At 38.2% G+C, this 27462-nt stretch overlaps 1 protein-coding gene across 1 annotated transcript in view; it reads right to left on the reverse strand.

The window, feature by feature from the left end:
* The window catches only part of LOC126416263 (oxysterol-binding protein-related protein 6-like), a 259898-nt gene that overhangs the window by 40788 nt on the left and 191648 nt on the right, over positions 1-27462 (reverse strand). The window contains exon 14 of the mRNA XM_050083896.1: positions 24200-24317. Coding sequence (XP_049939853.1) covers positions 24200-24317 — 118 coding nt within the window. The remainder of the gene's footprint in view (positions 1-24199; positions 24318-27462) is intronic.

Raw genomic sequence — 27462 nt, forward strand, 5'->3', positions numbered from 1 at the left:
AGTGACATTGGACTGTTGATGACTGGAATCATGTTGCCTGGTCGGACGACTCTCATTTCAAATTGTATCAAGCAGATGGATGTGTACAGGTATGGAAACAACCTCACAAATCCATCGGCCCTGCATGTAATGGTGTGGGGCGTGTGCAGTTGGAGTGATATGGGACCCTGATACGTCGAGATAAGACTCTGACAGATGACATGTACATAAGCATCCTGTCTGATCACCTGCATCCATTCATGCCCACTGTGCATTCCAACGGACTTCAGCAATTCCAGCAGGTCAATCTGACACCCCACATGTCCAGAATTGCTACAGAATGGCTCCAGGAGCACTCTTCTGTGTTTAAACACTTCCGCTGGTCACCAAACTCTCCAGACATGAACATTTTTGAACGTATCTGGGATGTCTTGCAATATGCTGTTCAGAAAAGATCTCCACTCCTTCATACTCTTACAGATTTATGGACAGCCCTGCATGATTCATGGTGTCAATTACCTCCAGCACTAATTCAGACATTAGTCGAGTCCATCCATGTTGTGTTGAGGCACTTCTACTTGTTTGTGGGGGCCCTACATGATATTAGGCAGGTGTACCAGTTTCTTTGTCTCTTCTGTGTATATTCATATGGTGTAGTGAAACCGACAGCAGCACTTGGTGAAATTAAAGAGACGATTGTATCTACAGAGGTAAACAATGTACACGATAGAGACTTTGTTGTACTTTTGGGAGGTTCTAGCGACGTGGTGCTATGTGCGATCTTGAACAATGTCTCAAAAATCTCACAAATATAAATGTGATAATTGTGAATATTCTGCATTGCCATAATCCAATGTTCAAAATGTGTGTGAATTCCTAGGGACCAAACTGCTGAGGTCATTGGGCCCTAGACTTACATACTACTTAAACTAACTTATGCTAAGAACAATACACATGTCCATGCCTGAGGGAGGACTCGAACCTCCTGCAGGAGGGGCCATACTATCCGTGACACGGTGCCTCAAACCGCACAGCCACTCTGCGCGGCACGGCCACAATCTTATGAGGTAATAATGTGTTAATAGAGAGATGCAGATTGCCAATTATCATATTACTTAAGTCTGCAAGCATTTTAAAAATGTGAAATGCATCAACACGAGTAATATAGGATATAGATTCCACACACAACATAATAAAAAAAACACCAAAATAACTTCAAAAACAAACCCATAGTCATAAACCACCACCAGACCCAACAGGAACAACTAAAGCACCTCAAAAAAATGCACAGGGGACAGAACCGTCAGCAAAACATGCAAAAATTTGTGTGGAGTCATCAGAAACAACAGTGGATAGAGAACTGAATGACAAGGAAACTGTCGCTGCTCATCATCGAAATGATTAATTAGAAAATGACGAGAAAAATGAGAAGACTCTAAGGTAAGAAGTGCTCAGTGTTTCTGTCTTCCACCATAAGAAATAATGGACAACAGCTAGATATAGAACTGGAGACTATTCGCAACTCTCATTGGTATAGGGGATCTGAATTATACATGTAGCTCTAAGCTCACATAATCTAGGATAAAATTATAGCAGACCAACTATGAGCGGTGGTGTATCATGTATATATGTAAAGGAAGGGATCCTGCATAAAGTTAGAAATGACATTATTTCATTAAGTGGAGAAAAATATGTGGAAATACCAGCTATAGAGACAAGAAAGCCACATATGTTCCAAAGCCCAACTGTACCATATATTTAGCATTCTGCCAGTGGTGACAAAGATACATTCATACCAAAACTCATCCAAGAATTGGACATGGTTACCAATACTAAGGGCAAAATTCTCGTTTGTGGAGATTTAAACATGAACACATTGAACCCAGATGGGTTCTGCAGCACATTTTTGAAACCACTGTACAGCTATAGAATATCACCACAGATTAATGCAGCCACAAGGGTAACTAAACATTCTGCATCAATTACTGACAAAATACTAATAGACTCGGAGATGGAAAATCATGATGTTGTTGTAGGTAACCTGGGCCTTTCAGAACATCCCAGTCAGTTATTAAAATTAAACATAGCAGTAGAAAACGAAACTAAAATACTCACATATACAAGGGACTTCTCTAAGCAAAAAGGGGTTGAATTTACCATGCAAATAAACAATGAAACACTGGATGAAATGTCTGTGGAGACTAGTACAGAAAGGAAATTTTCAAAGTTTCTATCAAAATTTAAATTCAGGTTCGAAGAAGTGTCCCAAAAGTACTACAAGTCACTTAAACACAAAACAGAAGCAACCAGGTGACCAATGGGATAAAGAAATCCTTTGTAAAATTCAAACACCTCAGGGGCATAAAAAAACAACCAAAATTACCTTGCATTTCAAAAATACTACCAAACATACAAAAACATATATAGAAAAGTTTTAGTAACAGCAAAAAGGTCTCATAATGATAAAATTATAGAAAAGGCAGATGGCTCTGAGCACTATGGGACTTAACATCTATGGTCATCAGTCCCCTAGAACTTAGAACTACTTAAACCTAACTAACCTAAGGACATCACACAACACCCAGCCATCACGAGGCAGAGAAAATCCCTGAACCCGCCGGGAATCGAACCCAGGAACCCGAGCGTGGGAAGCGAGAACGCTACCGCATGACCACGACCAAGAAAAGGCAGAAAACAAAATAAAAGCAAGCTGGAACATCATCAAACAGGATACAAATAGAAAAAAGACAAAATAAGTATTTCAGCGACATAGCCACCAAGCTACAATACAAATTTGAAAAAATACAGCCTGTACACACACTGAACTATGTTCCAAACACAATGATGCTGCAACCCACCACTTCAGAAGAAATAAGCAACGTTGCTCGGAACCCAAAAAATAAAACCTCAGCAGGTATAGATGAAATGCCTGTGTGCTTGATGAAGGACTGTATACACAGTATCAAAGACCCTTTAGCACACATAATAAATGAATCATTCCCCACAGGTTGCTTCCCAGAGGCACTAAAGCTTGCATCGGTCCAGTCCCTACATAAGAAACAAGACTTCAAAAATATAGAAAATTTTAGGACTATCTCTTTACTATAATCATTTTCAAAAATAATGGAAACCATAATGAAAATTAGACTCCTGGAGTACTTAACTAAGTACACTCTTCTGTGTAAATAACAGTTTGGGTTCAGGCCTGGTAAAAGCACACAATCAGCTATTGCTCATTTTACAAATGTTGTTCTGCAAGCACTTGATAAAGGAGATCATATTACAGACATCTTTCTTGACCTCAGCAAAGCCTTCCATACAGAAGACCACACAATTCTGTTAAATAAACTGGAATCTCTGGGTATGAGATGGGTAGTAAATAAGCAGTTTTGTTCATACCTAAAAAAACAGAATGCAATGGGTAACGATCTCTCAAACAAACTGCAATCACATGAAAAAATACCTTTCTGGCCCATAATACATTAGTATTGGAGCCCCCCAAGGAAGCACGCTTGGCTCAATACTCTTCTTGATATACATGGTGAAACAGTATTGTTTACTGATGACAATAACATTCTAATCAGTGTAACGAGACCAAGGGTACTATAAGACACAGCTGAAGAAACACTCATGCATGTATGAAGATAGGTAGACAACAACAAATTAAATGTAAAAAAAAAAAAAAAAAACCAACAGTACTAGTGTCCACAGCTCGTGGTCTTGCAGTAGTGTTCTCGCTTCCCGCGCACGGGGTCCCGGGTTCGATTCCCGGCGGGGTCAGGGATTTTCTCTGCCTCATGATGACTGGGTGTTGTGTGTTCATCATCATTTCATCATCATCGACGCGCAAAGTCACCGAAGTGGCGTCAACTAAAAAGAACTTGGAATATGGCGGCCAAACTTCCCCACATGGGGCCTCCCGGCCAACAATGCCATACGATCATTTCATTTACAGTACTAGTTTCCACATAAGCAGAAAACCCAAAAATAACTCAAAGAGTGAAAGGATGCACAGCTAAAATTTCGCATATATTCGTTCTGCGATGAGTTATGGCATAATGTTCTGTGGAACAAATGACCAGAAAAGACAAACAATGTTTAAGCTGCAATTTTTTGCTGTACGAATTGTGACAAAAAGTAGCAAGAGAACTCACTGCTCTGAGTTGTTTAAATCTATGGGAATTTTAGTAAAAATTCCATTTGAGTACATTTTGCAAATACGTGAACATGGAACCAGATCCAGCCACCACTTACATCCCAATGGAAAAAAAAAAAACAAAAAATCAAAATAGTTTGCTGTATACTGGAATTAAACTATACTACAAACTACCACAAGATATCAAAGACAAAATTGAAGTACATGCCTTCAGGAATACACCAAAAAATTATTTGCTAGAAAAGTGTTTTTATACTGTAAGGAATTATCCAAACTGATGTGTAATTTTGTTGACAATTGTAGTAATGTTTCATTACTGAAATTAATAGGCATTTTACAATATGTTCAATAGAACAATGAAATACAATGTTCAAATGTGTAACTCAGTAAGACAAGAAATGTATATATCTATTCAGATATGTAATCAAACAATGGAAAATTCAGGATGGAATGTAACAATACCAGAGAAGGAAAGTTCCTACTCACCATATAGCGGAGATGCTGAGTCGCAATAGGCGCAATAAAGAGATTCACACACTCATAGCATTCGGCCATTAAGGCCTTTGTCAGCAGTAGAAACACACACACACACACACACACACACACACACACACACACTCTCTGCAAACGCAACTTGCACACACGTCTGCAATCTCAGAGGGCTGGTCTCAGCTCTCTGAGACTGCAGACGTGTGTGCAAGTTGCGTTTGCGTTAGTGTGTGTGCGTGTGTATATGTGTGTCTACTGCTGACAAAGGCCTTAATGGCCGAAAGCTATGAGTGTGTGAATCTTTTTATTGTGCCTATCGCGACTCAGAATCTCTGCTATATGGTGAGTAGCAACTTTCCTTCTCTGGTATAGGTATGTGATCATGTACATTTGTGTGTCTTTGTGTCCGTATTTGTGTTGACAACATCCATATAGTTTACATTATCTATGGATGGATAAACAAATATATAAAATAAGAAAGGTACATCTACAAAAAGGTGTAGTGATAAAAGAACCATAAATGAGCTACAAATCAACACAACTGTCCCTTACACTAACTTTAAATGTGATATCAGAAAAGGCATGAACTCAACAGATGTGCGCAATATGGTCCAAGTAGATCATGTTTTAACATTAGAAAAAAGAATATAAAATGCTGGTTATTAAAATTAGAAGACAAGTCTTCTGTATACAGTATAGTAGGAAGAATACACAATTAAATTTGTTTACGATTTGGTGGTGTGTAGGGTGAAAAATATTGTACACACAGCTGCCACCTCTGGCAGCAACTATAGCTCTAATCTCAGATGTGCACTGACCTGAACTGGCCTTAGACAACAGATACTAACTGTAACTACATCCAAACAGGCCTTGAAAGGCACAATGGTACTGACTAACTGCCGTGTCATCATCAGCTGTCAGGTGTCACTGGATGCGCATATGGAAGAGCATGTGGTCAGCACATTGTTCTCCCAGTCATTGTGAGTTTTTGTGATCAGAGCCACTATTCTCAATCAGGTACTTACAATTGGTCTCTCAATAGTCGAGTGCACTCCACTTGCCAACAGTGCTCGGCAGACTCAGACAGTTACCCAAGAAAATGCTGGCCGAGCCTAGCAGCACCTGACTTAGTTGATCAGGTGTGAACCAGTGTCACAACTATGGCAAGGCCACTGGCTTAGACAACAGACACAGCTATTCAAAAACAAAGTTGCACCTGGTGCTGTAATTTGTTTCCAACACCATAATCAGTTTCAACCATTGAGGCCAGTGATTACAAGCCTAGTATTGTGGAGGGACAAAGATGCAGACTTTGTCTGGATGATGATAGACTCTCTAACACTTGAAAATAGCCATGGCGTCTGAAACTGGTCGTGGCATTAGAAAATAAAATTGTAACTGGTGCCGTAATTTCTTTCCCATTAATTGATACAATTGCAGAGATCCAGAACCATCATGTTAACCCACCGCGAGAAAAAAATTACTGGTATGTCATTCCATGTTGCTCCAATTCAGAGTGTCTGGCAAGTGGGGCCATGCCAGTCTTTCTGAATACATAACCAAATGTTTTCAGTGGGTGGGAGATCTGGAGAATGTGTTAGCCTGGGCAACAGCTGAACACACTCTGTACTGAGGTACAACAAGTGAAACACAGTCCTGTGTTATATTGGTGAAAGATAATGTCAAGGATACCTCAAAGATAGGGCACAGTCTCCAGCTTTAACGCGACAGAAATGTAATGCATGCTGCCCAAATTGCCAGCAGGTGACAGCGTTTCCTACCAAACAGTAGTCCACCCAATTATGCCATATGCTGGACCCATATGATGATCACAAATGCAGTCTAACAGCTTTCATTCATCTCTGAGCCCTCTATATGTGGATTTGTCCATTGTGATGCTATATGCAGAAACCGGAACTTGTCTGTAAAAACAACGTGTTGCCCAGTGTTGCTGTTATGCACATCATTGTCAATGTGCCACTGTCTCTGCTGTCGTGTCAAAGAAAGTCAGGAAAATGCTAACATTCCATGGTGCTCCGCATGGTGTCACAATCTCTGAATGGATACTGGTCCTGCTGCAAACGAACCTATTTCCTGACTCAATGCATGTGATGTGGCTGTATGAAGGTCCAGTCAGATGAACAATATGCCTCTGGTTGCGTTGAGGCTGCTGTGATTCTACAACCTCATCTGCACGACAGTCGTGCGATCCCAACTGCTGCGAGCAGCAGTGTTGTGGGATGATGAACCAATGAATTACAACGCTGAAGCTATCAAATACTGACATGAGCTGGTAATGTTCCTCCTCCTCAGAAAAAGCGTAGCATGATCTTCACACAAACAAACCATTTCTGAATGAAAAACCCACTGCATAATCTACCTTTACACACACAATGTACGTGGACTTATTACTACTTGTGCAGTTGCCGTTTTAACGGTGTTGCAATTTTAATGGGCAACAACGTGGTTACAACACTTGAATTAAGAATATCATTTTTAGATAACGTTATTAGGAGACAGTGATCTGTCAGTTGAGTAAAATTATTAAATCACAGTCTCGATCACATATTTTCATGGTGTTGCAATTTTAATGGGCAGTAGTGTGGCTTCAACATTTAAATTCAGAATATCATTTTTAGATTACATTATTAGGAGACAGTGATCTGTCAGTCTCGATCACACAGTTTTGCAACTGGGGTCAGCAGAGCTGTTCCAAGCATCATCAATGTCAGTTGGGTGGTGCTTTATCTGACGATGTCTGACTATTAAAGGCCAAAACCAATCACACTTTTAATAACTGACTGTGTTTTTGAGGCTGTTGTTTTTGTGGTGTCACCGCCAGACACCACACTTGCTAGGTGGTAGCTTTAAATCGGCCGCGGTCCATTAGTACATGTCGGACCCGCGTGTCGCCACTGTGTGATCACAGACCGAGCGCCACCACAAGGCAGGTCTTGAGATACGGACTAGCACTCGCCCCAGTTGTACGGACGACGTAGCTAGCGATGCACACTGACGAAGCCTCGCTCATTTGCTGAGCAGATAGTTAGAATAGCCTTCAGCTAAGTCAATGGCTACGACCTAGCAAGGCGCCATTAGTAACATTGCATGTATCTAAAGAGTCTCACTTGTATCGCCACAATCTCCAGATGTACCAAAAGGATGGATTAAAGTTAAGTATTCCAGAAGCTACGTACTTTTCTTTATGGCATTCATTACGTATCCTGTTTCAGACCTCACGCCATCCTGCTTTAGCGCGTGCCTTTCGGCTTCCTCTCATTGTGTCTAGGCTGTCTTGTCTAGACACAACAGTTTTAATAATTTTACACCACTTTTAATGGTTAGAAAATTGACAGAGAATCAATGGAAAGAAAGTAGTGTGATATTAATCATTGAAACAATCAGAGAAACATTCCTAAGTGAAGGAGATCCACAAGTGTTTCAAAACACTTGAGTGCTACATTTATTTCTTCATTTGGAGCAAGAGGAGGGGCAGGAGGGGGGGGGGGGGGGGACCAGAGGTCATTCCTTCACATCCTGGCCAGTAACTGTCCCCTGATCTGGGATGTTCTGCACGACTATACCATACTCTCCCCATTTCCTAAACCTCACCATTCACTTTCCTTAACCCTTCTTCCTTCCCATTCAACCCTTCTGACAGGCCACTGGCTCTGCAAGCTTCCAAATTTAAATACCTTTATACGTATATTCTCCTGCCGCTGCTTGGTGAGTATATTTCTTATCTATTCAATTACATTATCTTTTCCATACAAAGATACACAGTTTTTTCACATAGTCTTTCTTTCTTTTTTGCCAGGACAGAACTATTGTGACTGGGAAAAACACTGAAATGAAGAAATTTCACTCCTTATGTTCACAACTAAAGTTACTGTGATTGTGTTCCTCGCCTGTAGGAGAACTAAGGAACAGCATATTGTCTCTACAAAGTAGTACCAATAGTGCTGTTAGCTCATCTGTCCACTGGTCAACCTGAGATGTTTGCTGCAGTTGACTGTTTCCAAATACTTCAGATATATTAATGTAATATTTCAAGCATGAATTGTATATTTTGACTTCATGCACATGACTGAGAACATATTTAGATTTTAATTATCTGGGTACAACAAGATTTTTTAAAAGAAAATACTAATTTTGCACCTCTACAGGCTCATTTTAACCGAGAGAAGTTGTTGCAATGCTCTCTCTTTTTATGTAACATGAAACATGCCGCCTTGTTTGCAGGAGTTTAGTTAAAAGTCTAGTTAACAAAATAATTAGTATTCCATTTAAATAACTAAAACAACAAATATACTTCTGGAGGCCTTGACCATAATAAGGAGAACTGTACACTTCTGTAAATTTTATGGTCACTCATGATCAATAAAACCTTCATGGTTTACAAGCCATATCACTTCAAATAAAACGCTTGAGCTTTTAATAGCTGTCTTAGCCATTGTCACTGTATACCAAGAAGATTTAACTGAAGTATGCCCCTGTAAAAGACTCTGACACACACACATTTTCAAGTCTTATAGCCTTACTGAAAGGTAGACCCCATTGGGCTGTTGAGGTGTCTTATCGAGAATTACCATTCTTGCATTCAGCAACCATTTTCTGTGCATGGCAAAGGCTACTTTTGTTTTTAGCCAATGACACCTCATGAAAAACAATATACAAAGTTGTGTTTGTTATGAAGTATTCAGTTCCGTCACATATATGAAGGATTTTATGTCCCATTGATAAGGCCATAAAAGAAAGCAGAAACATGGATTGGGCAGGGATGAGGAAGGAAAAGTACTGCACCATTTCAAAAGGAACCATTCACACAGGTGGTCTAAGTGAGTTAACAAAATAATTGAAAACTAAATTTGTATGGCTGGATGAGGATTTGAACCACTGTCCTCACGGATATGAATCCAGTGTCTTACCACTGTGCCATCTTGCTTGGTGTGGTCTGCCACACAAAGACTAATAAGGTACAATCAAGTATGTTGTTTATTATGTAGAAGTGCACAAAGTGTGTTGAAGACCCTGTGATTTTCAAGAAAACATGCATGAATTCAGGTCCTGTGATATATAGTTCTGTATCCTGTGAATAAAAAAGAGAGTTGTTTTTTCCTTCATTATTGCTTGCTGAATCTGTGCTGACACAGAAGAGTTGTTTGGTCTATAAAAACATTACAAGTAAACTTAATACACTTTCCAACATTTCAGAACAAACTGACAATACTGATACATGCTAGTAGCTTGGCAAACTATACCTGTGCCTTTATTAAAAAAAACTGGTATTAACTATGCCTTCATCCATCCCTTCATTAGTTTCTGTAGTCTTTCATTGTTGTTACCTTATTCTCAATTTTTATATAAGTGACTTATGAAATCAATAGAAAAATTTGAAAATCACAAACTACACCATGCACGAATAAACCAGATGTACGAAAACACATTAAGGCCTAAAACAAACAATGGAAACTGTAGGTTGGAATATCAACAACACAAGGAAAAGGATAAATTGCTGCTCACAGTACAGATGACACATGGAGTTGCTGACAGGCACAACGAAAAGATTGTCACACATTTAGCTTTCAGCTAAAGCCTTCTTCAGAAGCTCGGTCCGAGCTGCCGGAGATAGTGATCATTTGTGTGTGAGGTGTGCTTCGCTGTGTGTGTTTTCTTTTCTGAAGAAGGCTTTAGTCAAAAGCTACACATGTAACAGTCTTCTCGTTGTGCCTGTCTGCAGCTCAACGAGTCATCTTTATGGTGAGTGGCAATCCATCCTTTTCTTTTTATTGCTAGGGTCTAGTAAGATTTCTGGCTGATTCCACTGATATTTTATGACATTCTCATAATGGGATAATCACTCTTAACAGCGTTATAGACCCAAGATGAAATATCCCAACTGTAATGAGAAAATAATTTTTTTCATACACACTTTTTTTAATGGCTTCTTGAACAATAGGATTACCATGAACAGCCCTTCCATTTTTTGCTGTTGGATTCTTTTGATTACACTTACTGTTGGTGCTGAACATCTAGCTAAGGAAGCAACTGTTTTTATATTGTACCCAAGCACGCATCTATTCGTCCTAAGCAAACTGACAGCAATAAATATCTTTCTTCAGGGCTGCAAAAATATGGAAATTACATGGGAAGACATTGAGACTGTATGAAAGATGTGTAAGGGCTTCCCAGTGAAACTTTCACAGCTTCGTTGGAACAACAGGCACGCCACCACCAGGGAAGTCTTGATGACCTTTTTCTTGAGTGCAAGGCATGTTGCTCATTGACGTTCTGAAACAAGGGACCACAGTTAACACACAATGGTACATGGACACTTTGCACAAACTGAAGAATGCCATAAGTCAAAATATTCAGGTATGTTGACTGACAGCATCATTCTGTTGGATAATGCCAGACCACATGTTACCAAGGTTGTTTCAAGTACACTGCAGAAGTTTCACTGGGAAGCCCCTGCATGTCCCCCACACAGTGCCAAACTCTTCCAATGCAATTTAAAATACTTTTGGAGCTCTGAAGAAAGACATTTGTGACCATCAATTTCCTTCAGCCACAGAGGTGCATGCCTGGGTACAATCTTGGTTCCATAGGCAACCGCAAACATTTTTCCATGAAGGCACTGACCACCTTGTCTCACAGTGGGATAAAATTATTAATAGTTATTGCAATTACTTTTTAAAATAATAAACAGTGTACTTACTATTTCCCATCCATCTCATTTTCATTTAACTGTCCCTTGTATTACTAGGTTGGTGCATAAATTCATATAATTTTTGTTTCACATGTTGGTATTCTGGCTGCTATGGGCTTTTTTTTATTATTATTAACTTGATTGGCCACATTGGACCACTTGAGTCATTCCATGTCCACTTTCTCTTTGAAGATTGGACTACTTGCTTCTTGCACGCAGCCCAGTACTTTTTCATTTGTTCTGGACACAATTTTCTTAACTCATCTGAAGTCTCTATTGGTCTTCTGTGCATCATTTCTGTTGAAAATTTATGGTTCATACAAGGAGAGTGTTAATTTTGTTTTTGTTCTCTGCATCAGTAACTCTAAGTCCGACTGCTTCAAGATCTTGCTGAATTTCTTTGACCCACTGTCCTCCTGTCTTCTTTTTGAGACTTCTCATCACTAGTTGTTTTAAAATCCTGTTGTCACGCAGTCGTAAGACATGAAAGAAATATGAGACTATTTTCTTCTTCATTGTGCTGGTGATTGGGACAATCTCACAATAGACAGTTTCATTAGGGAGGATTCTCCAGACTCCATCAACCTGGTATTTTTTACTGATGCATGTTCTGATAATTCTTTGTTCAGTCTTGAGGGGTTGATTGGTTCTTCTCTCATTTTTAATTTGGAACAGAGTTTCAGAAGCATAAGTTGCTTCCGGAAGAGTTACAGTTTTGTAATTTTGGATCTTAGTGTCTATTGACAGGCATTTCTTATTATATGTTGACCAGGTTACAAACTGTGCTTTTTTTTCATTTTGTTGGTTCTATTTAGCCATGTTGCTTTCTCACCCAAGCTGTGCAAAATAATTTCCCCAAGATATTTAGATTGTAGAACTATGTTAATTGCTTGATCATTTATGAAGATTTTATGTACGCAAAGAGATTTCATGGATATGATTTCAGTTTTCTCAAAGGATATTTGTAATCCTATTTTTGAAGCAATTTTCTGGATACTTGTGATCTGATCACGAACTTCTTCCATGTCATGGGCTAAGAGAGCTAAATCATCAGCAAACCCAAGGCAGTTTGCTCTTATTTCTGGTTTTCCTCCAATTTTGATTTTACATGGATTTTCTTTTTGCCAGATTGTCATGATGTAATCGAGGGCCACACTGAAAAGCAAAGGGGACAAGCCATCACCGTGATCGAGTACTGTTTTTATTGTTAAAGCTTTCGACACTTCTCCTCTAAAGTTGACCTTTGAATTTGTGTTAGTTAAAGTCAGCTGAATGAGTCTTACCAGTTTGGGATGGAGGCCATATGATCTAAGAATTTTTAGAATTGTGGGTCTATGAACACTATCATATGCTTTTTCAAAATCTATGAATGAGATGAATAACTATTTGTTTCTATATTTGTAATACTCCATTATTAGTTTCAGGGTAAGAATTTGGTCTGAGCAGCTTCTGTATGGTCGAAATCCTCCTTGATATTCTCCAAGTTGTGGTTCCAGAATGTTTTTGATCCCATTGTAAATTATGTGGGAGAAAATTTTGTATACGCAGACCACAAGGGTTATTCCTCTGTAATTATCTGGGTTGGTTCTATCTCCTTTTTTAAATAATGGATGTCCAGTGCTCTGGAATTTTCTCTGTGATCCACAGTTCAATTAGATGTTGGTGGAGATTTATGGCCACAGGTTTTCCAGCGTTCTTCCAGATTTCTGCAAATACATGGTCTTCACCACATGCCTTGCAATTTTTTAGTTCCTGAATTGCGACCTCTACCTCACCAATAGTTGGAGGATCTATTAGGTCTGTGGTGGTTAAAATAGGTGCTTCAGTGTCTGCTTGAAATGTTTCCAGTGGGTCATCACAATTTAAAAGTTTGTTGAAAATCTCTGCAAGGATATCTGCATTTTCTTGATTACTATGCACCAACTTTCCTGACTTATCTCTCAGCATCAATGTTGGGGACTCGTACTTTCTAAGATGTCTCCCAAAGGTTTTGTAATAATCTCTTGACTGTTTCTTCTGGAAGTTCTCTCCTCTCTTTTCTACAGTATTTTTAAAATGTTTCCATTTCAGCTGTCTGATGATTTTATGGGTTGACTTTCTTTGCTTAATTAGTTCTAGAAGAGATTCTCTCGACTATTGGGCTTAATGCTTTATCCGAGTTCGGTGTCTTCTTTCTAATGCCTGGTCACATTCTTCATTCCACCAATCATGTTTCTTCCTGGGATTTATTGAAGCCAACTCTTCTGCTACAGATTTTGTGGTTAATTCTCCTAGGGTATTATAGTTGATAGATCCTTCACCTGATTTCCTAGTGTATTCCTCATTTTCTGTTAAGATGGTTGGGTCGAATTTTCTTGTAATTTTTTTCTGAGATCTTTTCTTTACCATTGATGTTAATTTTATTTTGATCTTCACAACATAGTGGCCTGATCCTGAGTCTTCACCCCTTAAAACTTCGACATTGTAGATTTCATGATGGTGAAATTTATCCCTGCAGACACAGTCCAGTAGCCATTCACCCTTTCGGAAATCAGGGTGTTTCCAGGTTTTTCATTTGTGAGGTTTCCTATTAAAACATGTTGATTTTATGGGTTTATTTATCATTTCTTAGTTGTAGTCCATTGTTGCTATCTGAATTTGAATATTGTCTTTTGTCATTTGAACATGTTGAGTGGAGCTGTGGGCACTAGAAAATGAAGTGCCAGGAGGAGAAATTGCAACACTTCAGACATATTCTTCTGTTTGAGTTCAACAGAGGGATGACAGCAGTGGAGGCAGCCATAAATATTTGCGCCATGTATGGGGACAATGCCATTGGACAGAACACAGCAAGAAATGGGATTTCTCATTTTAAGAATGATCGTTTTGACACTAGTGACTCTCCACATTCAGGGCTTGAACAAGACCTTTTAAGCCCATTGATCCACAATGATGCACATCGGCATATCAGAACTGGCAAATGTGATTGTGCCACTATTGTGTGACATTCGCATGCAATGGGGAAGGTTTGAAAATTCATTTTATGGCTACCACATGCTCTAAACCAAAATCATAAAAATCAGTATATGGCCATAAGTGCATCTCTGTTTGTCTGTCATCGATTGGCTTGTGAACAAAACCAACCTTTCTTATCCTGTGCCTCTAATGGTGATGAGAAATGGTGCCTTTATGCTAACATAAGGGAAAGAAATGAATGGCTGAGCCCAAACAATGCAGAAACTCTCTGCACAAAGACCTGTGTGCATGCACAAAAGATAATGTTATGCATCTGGTAGAACAGTGATGGTGTGGTGTACTACAAATTGCTTCCCTGAGGTGTAACCATCACTGCTGACATTTACTATCAACAAATGAGAAATATTGTGGATGGAATTCAAGAACAACGACCAGGAAAACTGTGAAAAGCGATGCTATTCCATGATGATGCCCGCGCACATTCTGCTACACTGACAAGAAACACTATACAGGAGTTTGTTGGGAAGGAATTCTGCATCCACCTCATGCACCTGAACTTGTGAACTCAGATTTTCACCTTTTCTACTCTCTATTGAACAACTTTCATGGAAAATCCTTTCTGGATAAAAATGAGCTCCGAACATGGCTCGGCATGTTCTTTGCCTCAAAACCACATGATTTCTCCAGTTGTTGAATCAAAAAGTTACCCCTGAATTAGTGAACTTTTCTAAATAATGAAGTTAAATATATAACTGATGGCTTAAGTCCCTGTTATGTATCTCTGTTCTGTTAAGAAACTTATGGGAAAATGCTATGAGAATATGCACCAACCCAACAGTTTCCATGCCTGTCATTGTGACTGCATTGTATTCTCTAGCATTTACAGTAATGGTACAGTAGGGTTGACTAATAACTGCTTATAATACTGCAATTATTTCTTTCCTTGTATTATATCTTTGTTTTGTCATTGTCACCTACATATTCCCTCATTGATCCCATTCCAACACTACACGTCTTCTATAACAACACACCTACTAATCTTTTCCCCTTCTCTATTTCTCTTCTTCCCCCCCCCCCCCCTACCCTTGCCCCTCAAAGCACAGCCTCTTGACACTGCACCTAGCAGCCTATCCTGGCTCAATGTTCCTGCATGCTCCCACAGGCAGCACAGCATCTTAGCATCTTCCCTGACACCTACCCATTAACCCACAGCAGATTGCTGCTCACATCAGATGCAAGTGCAGACAGGCCGCAGTGCCCAGACATGGTGGCCATGTGAGCATAAATTATTTATGTGTGTGCGATTTCTACTCAAGATGGACTTTGTTCGACATATTGCAAGTAAATATTTTGGCATTTTTTTTCCCCCACTGTACCTGTCTGCGACTCAATGCCTCCTCTATGTAGTGAGTAGCAATCTATCCTTTCCATACTATTGTTAAATAATTAGGAGTATGAGAAGAAAAAATAAATTCACCATGGTATTTTAAGAATTAGTGAAAAAATAAATTATTTCCATAAAAAGTTTTTTAATATAACACGTTTTTAAAATGGACTAAAAAGTATGAAATAATTTCTCCAGGCTCTGTGCAAATTCCCAACTCCATATAGACAGTCCTGCAAATTCGCGCTTGTGAATTTTTAATAGCTAAAACAATACTTTTAAAATTTAAAAAGAAAAAGGTAGGGTGCAAGCAACTAGTAATTGAGAAACAAATAGTGTAGTGATTCGAGAATTTCTGAGTAAATTCTAGAACGAAACTTCCTGGCAGATTAAAACTGTGTGCCCGACCGAGACTCGAACTCGGGACCTTTGCCTTTCGCGGGCAAGTGCTCTACCAACTGAGTTAGCGAAGCACGATTCACGTCCGGTACTCACAGCTTTACTTCTGCCAGTATCTCGTCTCCTACCTTCCAAACTTTACAGAAGCTCTCCTGCGAACCTTGCAGAACTAGCACTCCTGAAACAAAGGATATTGCGGAGACATGTCTTAGCCACAGCCTGGGGGATGTTTCCAGAATGAAATTTTCACTCTGCAGCGGAGTGTGCGCTGATATGAAACTTCCTGGCAGATTAAAACTGTGTGCCCGACCGAGACTCGAACTCGGGACCTTTGCCTTTCGCGGGCAAGTGCTCTACCAACTGAGCTACCGAAGCACGACTCACGTCCGGTACTCACAGCTTTACTTCTGCCAAAATTCTGGAAACATCCCCCAGGCTGTGGCTAAGCCATGTCTCCGCAATATCCTTTCTTTCAGGAGTGCTAGTTCTGCAAGGTTCGCAGGAGAGCTTCTGTAAAGTTTGGAAGGTAGGAGACGAGATACTGGCAGAAGTAAAGCTGTGAGTACCGGACGTGAGTCGTGCTTCGGTAGCTCAGTTGGTAGAGCACTTGCCCGCGAAAGGCAAAGGTCCCGAGTTCAAGTCTCAGTCGGGCACACAGTTTTAATCTGCCAGGAAGTTTCATATCAGCGCACACTCCGCTGCAGAGTGAAAATTTCATTCTGGAAATTCTAGAACCACTCAGCCTTCTACCGTCTCAAACACATGGTATTCTGGATATGAGTGTGGGATAGTAGAATCCTACCGTCTGTGCGTCATATGTTTGTGTGTGCAGATTTAAAATCAGTTGCGGAAAGAAAGTAGACACGGCGGTCGGACGGTACCGACAAGTACCTGTTGGGCAATCCATAGATGTTTTATTGAGTGTGTAAGGTATTAAAATCCATGGAGAAGAAAAAAAAACTTTGAGGTTCACCGATGACATTGTAATTCTGTCAGAGACAGCAAAGGACTTGGAAGAGCAGTTGAACGGAATGGACACTGTCTTGAAAGGAGGATATAAGATGAACATCAACAAAAGCAAAACGAGGATAATGGAATGTAGTCGAATTAAGTCAGGTGATGCTGAGGGAATTAGATTAGGAAATGAGACACTTAAAGTAGTAAAGGAGTTTTGCTATTTGGGGAGCAAAATAACTGATGATGATCGAAGTAGAGAAGATATAAAATGTAGACTGGCAATGGCAAGGAAAGCGTTTCTGAAGAAAAGAAATTTGTTAACATCGAGTATAGATTTAAGTGTCAGGAAGTCGTTTCTGAAAGTATTTGTATGGAGTATAGCCATGTATGGAACTGAAACATGGACGATAAATAGTTTGGACAGGAAGAGAATAGAAGCTTTCGAAATGTGGTGCTACAGAAGAATGCTGAAGATTAGATGGGTAGATCACATAACTAATGAGGAGGTATTGAATAGAATTGGGGAGAAGAGGAGTTTGTGGCACAACCTGACTAGAAGAAGGGACCGGTTGGTAGGACATGTTCTGAGGCATCAAGGGATCACAAATTTAGCATTGGAGGGCAGCGTGGAGGGTAAAAATCGTAGAGAGAGACCAATAGATGAATACACTAAGCAGATTCAGAAGAATGTAGGTTGCAGTAGGTACTGAGAGATGAAGAAACTTGCACAGGATAGGGTAGCTGCATCAAACCAGTCTCAGGTCGGAGATGTTTAATAAACTCAAGTGGCAGACTCTGCAAGAGAGGCGCTCTGCATTGCGGTGTAGATTGCTCGCCGGGTTTCGAGAGGGTGCGTTTCTGGTTGAGGTATCGAATATATTGCTTCCCCCTACTTATACCTCCCGAGGAGATCACGAATGTAAAATTAGAGAGATTAGAGTGTGCACGGAGGCTTTCAGACAGTCGTTCTTCCCGCAAACCATACGCGACTGGAACAGGAAAGGGAGGTAATGACAGTGGCACGTAACGTGCCCTCCGCCACACACCGTTGGGTGGCTTGCGGAGTATAAATGTAGATGTAGATGTAGAAGACCACAACAACATAAGGAAGAGCCATGGAGTTTATATGCAGCTCTGTGCTTATTGTGTCACTGACTATCATTAAAACAAGAACAGTTGAAAAAGTACTCTTGAAGACAACCTTGTTAGAGGTAAGACTCATTTTATGATTCATGTTACGAAATGTCATGGCATCTAAGTCAACTTTCCTTTAACAGTAACTCAATTTGTTTCTAACGTCCGACTGTAAGAGAGACTTGCAGGAAGTTACACATTCATGTGGTAAGTGAAATTTTTATTGTGTATGGAGGTCAAATACATCGTTAGTTGACAAAAAGCAAAGTTTGTATGTCTACTTATTTCATAAGTAGAAAGAGTCTAAAAATTCCTGTACCTAGAATTATTCGATGGAGAAGAAGTCAAGAAGGTTTCCAGCAGCCGGCTATTCAGTAAAGAAGAGTGGCTGCAAATTCCAAGTAAGTCATCTCGTGAAGAAGTGGAAGGTAGTTTGGGGGAATAAGCCAATATAACCCAGATCCAACTCACACTTTAAGCCGTCAGAATGATAGAATGTCGTGACCTGTCTGAAAAGACCGAGAAAACAGGAATTTTAAGTCAAAAACAAGAGAAGAATCTGTTATGTGATGTCATAGCAACCAAACATAATAAGACAAGGGAATTGCTCCGAGACATTGTAATACGTTCTTGTATCCAATGGAGTGAAATTTAAATGGAAAAACATTGAAAAAATAAAAAATTCACAGTTGATAAAAATAGTAAAGAAGATTTCAACGTATTTGTCTAATAACAAGTATGCATAGTATGCTTCAGCTAAGAAGATCCAGTGCGGGGAGTACACAGCTCTCACATAATTTGCAGGGACGCAGATGCAGAAACCAACATACATCTGACACTGCCGGCACCAGCTGCTGTTCATCGGTGCTGACCTGCCTCCACATCTGCTCATCAACACAACGAGAATTCTACACCGGGTAAGCGTGAAACAAAACTTGATTACTTTAGTACAAAGTGGTGCAAGATACTGTAGAGTGAACTTTTATTGTGTAATTATCATATTTAAAGTTAGTTTTAAATTCTTACAAGAGCGAGGCATATAAAAGTACGGAAAATATACAACAGGTTGGGGAAACTCAAGACCCTGCTATGGTCATGAAAATTAGCAAAGAAGTACCTGACTGGGCTGAGTTGATAAATTTAATCAGAGCTCAAAGTCTGAAGTTAAAGTCTTAAGTTAAACTCATTAAGTTCACAATTAAATACCCAGAGTTTAGATTAGATTAGATTTACTTTCATTCCAATTGATCCTTAGTGAAGAGGTCCTCCAGGATGTGGAACATGTCAGAAAAACAACAATATGTGACAAATATTTACAACTAAAACAAATAAGCTAATGTACCATTCCACATGTCCCAAGTGGAATGATCATCATTTTTTAATGAACACTATATGAAAGAGTCATTTTACAAATACTAATGCACTGAATTTAAAATTAAAAAGTTTTTTTATTTATTTATAAGGTAATAAACATGTAATACAACTACTATAACACTTATTTACAATGAACACATTACTGCACTGAAAAGGTGCAGAAGGTAGATTGTACTTACACACACACACACACACACACACACACACACACACACACACACACATTTACAATGAACACAATACTGCACTGAAATTGTGCAGAAGTTATATACAAACCAGTTGGTTTTACTGAGAAATTCATCAATGGAGTAGAAGGAGTTGGCCACCAATAAATCCTTTAGGCTTCTCTTAAACTGAATTTCATTGGTTGTTAAGCTTTTTACGGCTGCTGGCAAGTTCTTGAAAATGTGTGTTCCTGAATAATGCACACCTTTTGGTACAAGACTAAGTGACTTTAAATCCTTGTGAAGATTATTCTTATTTCTAGTACTGATTCCATGAATTGAGCTGTTGATTTGAAAAAGTGATATATTTTTAATGACAAATTTCATTAAGGAATAAATATATTGGGAAGCAGTAGTTAGTATCCCCAGTTCCCTAAACAGGCTTCTGCAGGATGTTCTTGAGCTCACACCACATATAACTCTTACTGCACGTTTTTGTGCCCGGAAAACTTTAGCTTGGCTTGATTAATTCCCCCAAAAAATAATCCCATATGACATTATGGAATGAAAGTAAGCATAGTATGCCAGCTTTTTCATTTTTATATCCCCTATGTCTGACAAAATTTGCATTGCAAACAGAGATTTGTTAAGACGCTTCAGCAGTTCTGTGGTGTGTTCCTCCCAGTTGAATTTATTATCTAGTTGTAATCCCAAGAATTTAACACTGTCCACTTCTTCTATCTTCTTGTCATCGTATGTTAGACATATACTCGTGGGACACCCTTTACAAGTTCTGAACTGCATGTAGTGTGCTTTTCCAAAGTTTAGTGACAAGGAATTGGCTAGGAACCAGTGATTAATGTCCACAAATATTTTATTAGCTGATCTTTCTAAGACTACACATGATTTGCTATTTATTGCAATGTTTGTATCATTGGCAAACAAAACGAACTTGGCATCTGGTAATGTTACTGATGAAAGGTCATTTATATACACAATAAAAAGTAAGGGGCCCCAAAATGGAACCTTGTGAAGCTTTAAATGCTCAGAGGCGACTCTCAGTAAAGAACTAGACTTAGTAAATTCTCAAGCAAATGCTCAGAGTGAAACTCTAAATTCCACCAACTGCGACATAATAGCATGTACAAACAGTGATCCAATACTGTAAAATGTTTTTTTATTCCAGTCTCTGATCACAAATTAGTTCTTTAGACGATGACCGATTTCAGTCTGTAATGACCATCTTCAGATCTAAAATATATAAATATGTACATCTAGTGAGCAGTGTGTCTTTTAACATAAAACAGCAATATGTATCACAATATACTGTCATACACCAGGGAAATGTACAGATAAATTATGGTATAACGTTCCTTTTTTTACACCATGTCCTAAAGTGATACAGCCATAATGGCATCATCAAAACATATAAATATAATCAGCATAGCATCGTCACATAGATTTAAAATATGGTGTAGAATAGGCCACATCGTCCACATAGTGATTATTGCCAACTGGCTACTGAGGTACAGTAGCATCCAGAAACCTGTTTACCTACACCCTCCCTAGATGTCGCTACTGTGGGCTTACTTATATGTTGTCATCATTTACGCAAAAACATAATCTGATAAAAACACTTTAGATAAAATGCATGTAGCAGACTTATTAAAATTGATGACTATCATAGAAACCAATTGTGATACATTAAAAGATGAATGCAGTTACCCATGTAAAATTATTAAAAGAAAATATATGAAGAGTATAGGTCCGACCCTTATTTTTTTTATGGTGAATTTACGGTCAACAATTAATAAAGCGTAATACATTGCCTGTGGCAACCTATAAATTACTTATGAAAGATAAAATGTCTATATGACAGCTGAAAAAGAGACAGATCAATGAACAGCGCCCTCTGTTGGGTCGGCCGCTAGGATCTTCTGTAGGCGCGCACCGATCATAAGAACTTAACCAATAGAGGGCTTTACATACATAGTGACATGTCTCCCACAGAAAACTTTTAAACAACATATAAGCATTCAATACATAAAATTACATAGTTTAGCTATACGAAAGGTGATGGTATCTAAGCCAACTTTCTTTTAACTGTAACTCAATTTGCTTCTAACGAGGAAGTTACATATTCATGTGGAAAGTGAAATTTTTATTGTATATGGAGGTCGAATACATCATTAGCTGATGAAAAGTAAAGGTCATTTGCCTACTTATTTGATAAGTAGAAAAGTCTAAAAATTCCTGTACCTAGGGTTATTCAACAGTGAAGAAGTCAAGAGGGTTTCCAGTAGCCAGCTATTCAGTAAAGAGTGGCTGCAAATTCCAAGGAAGTCATCTTGTAAAGAAGTGGATGGTTGTTTGGGGGAATAAGCTGATACAACCCAGATCCACACTCACACTTTAAGTTGTCAGAACATTACAATAGTTCACCAACATCACAAACACTTTTATTGCACTGCACATATGAACTGTGATGTGATTTTTCTCAACGACTACTCTCTATATCTCTTACTATTATCTATTTCATTTATCCCATATTTTTGTTTCAAATTTTACAAGTACTGTCATAGCTATTAAAAATTCACATGCACACATTTTTAAGACTATCTCTATGGGGCTAAAATAAATTATTTTATACTTTCAGTCCATTTTAAAAATTTGTTATATTCAAAAGCTTTTTGCTTAAATAAATATTTTCTGCTTTTTAGTCTTGTGTGTGAAATGTTTCAATCAGTTTCAAGCATTTTGATGAGATTACAACAAAGACATGTGGTATATTTCAGAATAATTTTAGTTTCTCTTCACTTGTGTCAACTAATAAGCATTTCTTGCAAAAAGACTGTGAAAGTAAAGATTAGAGATTTGAGCTAACATGGAGGCTCACTAGTAATCGTTCTTACTGCGAAACATTCGCAACTGGGAAAGGAAATGGGGGAACAAGCAGAGGTACACAAAGACTCTCCACCACACGAGACAATAAAATGAGTTAATATTGCAGTGTCGTCCAGGTTTGAGTAATGCTGAAAGTTTAAAGCCTCTAGCTCATTGGGAAGTTAGTTTGAAATCAATAGCAAAATTTGTATCAAATAGACAGACAGACAAGGAAGCAACCGAGTTGAAATTATTAAAAAATGAAAGAATTTATGTGATTTTACTTTTTTGTTTGACTGATTTATTCCCAGAACTGACTTGTACAAAATTATTTTGTCCTACAGTGCAGGAGCCACCTAGAGTCTGAAATAACAAGAAATCTAATCTAAAGAAAGTAGCAAACCATAGTATATTTCAAAAAATCTGAAAACCAATAAGAGCAAATATATTAAAAAATGCATTCAACTAGATACAATATCAGAAACAGACAAAATAAAGCAAGTCAGTAAATTTAAATAGCTTTGAGAAACAATATAGTGGGGTAGATTTGAAAAGTTTGCAGTAGACGTAAGGCTTAATGAAATTGAAATGGCATGTAGCTTACTTAAAAATATCTATAACAAGAACTGCATACCTATAAAAACTAAACTAAAATACTACACCACAGTGCTAAGATGAAACTGTTCATATCCCCATGAATGATAAATGATAAACTACAAACTGGACAGAATTGAGGTACCTGAAAAATGAATTATTAACAAAATGAGTGCAATACAAACTATATATGGTTGGAAAATGAGCAATGAGGAGTTCTACTAAAATGTGCAGAGAATATCAGACTAGCAAAGAGAAGGTGAATCTTCTTTGTACACCTCTACTGAATTGATGAAAGGGTTAACAAAAAAAATATTCCTATTTTTGTGGAAAAAAGTCAACATTGGCATGAATTACAGGAATAAGAAAATAAATAGAAAGAATTGGAACTAAAAAAAAAAAGAAACTTTTTTAAAGAATGAAGCACTCAATTTAGAAGGCTTTCAAAGCCGAATAAATAAGAACTCGGGAACAATATGGATAGAAATGTAAAGACATCATGCAAAGAAGATGGAGTCTTGGAAAAATAGAAGATGACATAGAAAGGAGAGAAATTGAAGTTACGTGATCTTAGTTGGTCAACACAATGATAAAGAGGCAAAAGAAGTAAAAAAGGCAACTTTCAATTTGCAACTGTCTTTTGAAGCTGGGAAGATTGTAATCTGCTTCTATTATTTCCATTTTTGTAAACAGACATACCACTACATTTCTCTTAAAGTGATAGCACATCGTATTTCAGAAGAAATCTAATAACATAAATCATCAACTAAGTTGGATGACTACAACAGTACAATCACCACCACCAGCAACTGCACATGGCATGCTGACAATATTAACACTAATTCCTTGCCTTAAAACACAATTTTTATGTACATCAGAAATTTTCATTACAGTACTATATGCTAATTAATATATAGCTTTACGTGGCTAACATTCATTACATTAAGTTTTATCTGATAATGGTAACAAATAACCTGGTGGAATTGAACATGGAATATATAGGAAATAATGATTGACAGTACCTGTTGGCTGGAATTCCATTGATTTGCCCCAGAACTTTGTTTTTATTCGTGCATCTTGCCAAAAAACAAAATTTCTGGATTCTGCGTAACACACACTTATTGGAGGATGATGGCTAACCTAAACAAATTGCATACAAAAATCAGAATTTCACTTCAGCAACTTAATCATTTATTAGGGTGACAGTGGATATTTGGGAAGTATCACCTCCTCCAGTCTTCTAATCTGATAAAGTTTTTTGTTTTTTTTTTTAAATACAACTGCTTTTCACTACTGTCAGACTGGATTAAACTGTACATACTGTTTAATTATTATTAAGAAAATTTTATCACTGTTACTGAACTTAATTATTCCATATAACTGAGGAAAAAAGAAATGGAAAGGATGGGGAAAATAATGATGTTTATCCAGTACTGCATACTTAATCCTTCAAGTGCTGTCGACTCTTTAACATGCAGTGCTGTGCCATTCTACATATGCTACAAACGCTTTTAAGTACTGGAGTATGTCTGTATCTCATAGGGCCAAAGGCATACTACATTGTCCCTTGTCACACATACAGGTGTATCAATTCAGTACCAGTTTGAAGAAATCCACAGATACTGACCAGTGGAAAGTATGTACAGAGCCATTTGCTGTAGAATCTCTGAACTATTTCACTATCAACTAATGTTTTCCTTGCAACTGAAAATGCCATATGCCTCTAGGCTCTAACAGCTTCCAGTAACATTGTACCTTTGATCTGGAACATTTCTGCTCATGTTATTTGCCAACGTCAAAATTGCTAAAAAAGTGGATACAGAAATTATCCACGTGTATCTCAGCATTACCTGCCTGATTGCGAAATAATATGCACAAAATCATATCAACTTTACTGTCAGTTAAGTACCATGCAGGTAGCAGGTACTTGCTATAAAGCTCTCCCACTACTACGTTTGGTGACTGGTAAATGTAGTTTTTCAATAATCCTGTGTTTAATTTGCGAGAAATTGTGTTTTGTTTCCTTTACCCCTGGATGAAACTAAAGTAAGTTGTGCCTTCCCCCTACCAGCTCAATATCTGTGGTACACTCTTGCACAATGGTGCAAGCATATTTACATGCACTGCCTGGGCATCCCTCGCGTGTTATGGACGAGTCTAGACGTGATGCCACTCGGGTACTGTGACCATGTAAACACACAAAGCTAAGCTGTATTTCTCCCCAATTTTTCAGTAGTTGTTTCTTAGGACTACATATTAAAGAGTTCTTCTGTGCATTTGATGTTGTTGTCCCATGTTCATGTTTCTGATTTAGTTTAATTTCCATTATTACACTTCGGAATTGGAATCAGAATACTGCAACAAGATCAATGTTCATTTATAATTTGTTAAAAAAAAATGAAACAATGCACATGAACAGAGGAAGGAATCCTAGAAATATTAAAAGTAACAGTGATAGATTTTTTTGTACTGATAATAGTGTTGACACTTTTACATGATTCTGAAATAACAGCCCTCAATTTTGTTCATAAGCATGTATAACAAACACTTACATTGTCCCTACAATAGATATAACTGGTAGTTATTCAGAATCTAAACATATGGGAAACATCTGGAAAAGGAATATGGTTCAGTTGCAGAATGAAAAAAAAATATTTTCATCCAGTTATGCATGCATCTGACAATTAGGCTTTGGAGCACACATATCACCTAGACAGTAATTCAGAGTTTACGTCATCTGTCACAACATTTCTAATCCGAGAACAGATAACATTTACAATGAATCAAACCAATCTATTTTATTTATACATCATGGTAAATATGCAAGAGCCAGAAAATTGTCAGAGTTCAAAGGTGAAAGACACAGGATTAAAAAAAATTTATTCCTTCAACGCTATTTCCCTTCTTAAGGTCTGAGTCAAGAAACTATAAATTAGCTAATGTTATAAAGCAAGAGTACATGTGGACACTATAGTTTCCAGTCATACTATGTTCCAAGATGATTAGCAACTCTGCCACTATCAGTGAAAAAAATCTTTATTCAAAATCATGAACATTATTGATAATCACCACCATGAGGCATCCACAGTGCTTTGTAACCATTTCAAATCTCCGACTTGTCATCAAGAGGCCCATTATGTTCCAAACAGTTTCTTCCATCCAGTATGGCTGAAATAAAGTCTTTTGTGCTGTACAGTTTTGTTTAGAAAACTAGTGGTCATGAGGCAAGACTTGAGAGGTTCTGTTTGGAACAGAGACAAACTCTAAATTGACAAATTGTGTTCAGCCTCAGACTTGTTTCTCCAATATCACAAGTACATTTGGTGCAGTTGGTAAGAATGGACACATCATAAAAAAAGAAATAAAGTTCTGTTTATGACTTCTGATGTGCTTTTTGGATCAAACACTTTGATAAGAGAGAAGTGCTGACGTTGATTGCCTGTAATGTCAAAAATTGTTACAGAGTACAACTCAGGTATGAAAAGCAGTATGTGACATACTTCTGGGATCAGACAGATTAGGACATCAGACAGAGATGGAATAGAACATTTGTTTTACACAGTCTTGAGCAGTGAATTTTAATTTAATACATTCTAAGATGAAGTATTTCAGTAACAGTATTCCTGAAGTGACGAGTGCAATTTTAAAGCTGTGTGCATTAGCAGTGTGTTGCCATCTACGATAAGTGCACTGTGAGAGAGCGATACTGTGAACTTCCAATACAGCACGCCATGGGTGAGTACCTGTTTAAACCCTCCAGCACTACACATGTACTCAGTTATCATGTTATTACTGCTTGCATACATTTGCATTGCCTTACTGTGTACAGTGTAAGTTATGGTGATTGGCGTACATGCGACAGTCTAATAAGGTTGTACTGGGGCTGTTCTTCACACAGTTTTCAGGCTCTGGTTGATTGTCTGTTGCACCTACAATGTCTGACAGTGCTACTGATGAGTTTTTGAACCAGTCTTACTGCGGCATTGCAGCATCTCAGTCAACAGTAGGAGGCATTAGCAACAGCTCAACACAATCAAACCCAGATATTGCAAATGCTTGCCTCTGTTTTGACCATTTCAAGTCTGTCTCAATCTACATCATCTGCTGTGTTGCCTCTTGCACCTCCTATTATGCCTGTGACTATCCCAGTCATTTATCCTCAACCATTTCCAGTTTATGATGAGTCTGTCGAAGAATGGGAAGCCTATGAAAAACAGTTGTGGCAGCATTTTCATGCTTTTGGTTTGTCTGACATTACCTTATGGTGTGGATTCTATTTGTCTTG

Source organism: Schistocerca serialis, chromosome 8 (genome assembly GCF_023864345.2).
Source record: "Schistocerca serialis cubense isolate TAMUIC-IGC-003099 chromosome 8, iqSchSeri2.2, whole genome shotgun sequence".
NCBI classification, from domain to species: domain Eukaryota; kingdom Metazoa; phylum Arthropoda; class Insecta; order Orthoptera; family Acrididae; genus Schistocerca; species Schistocerca serialis.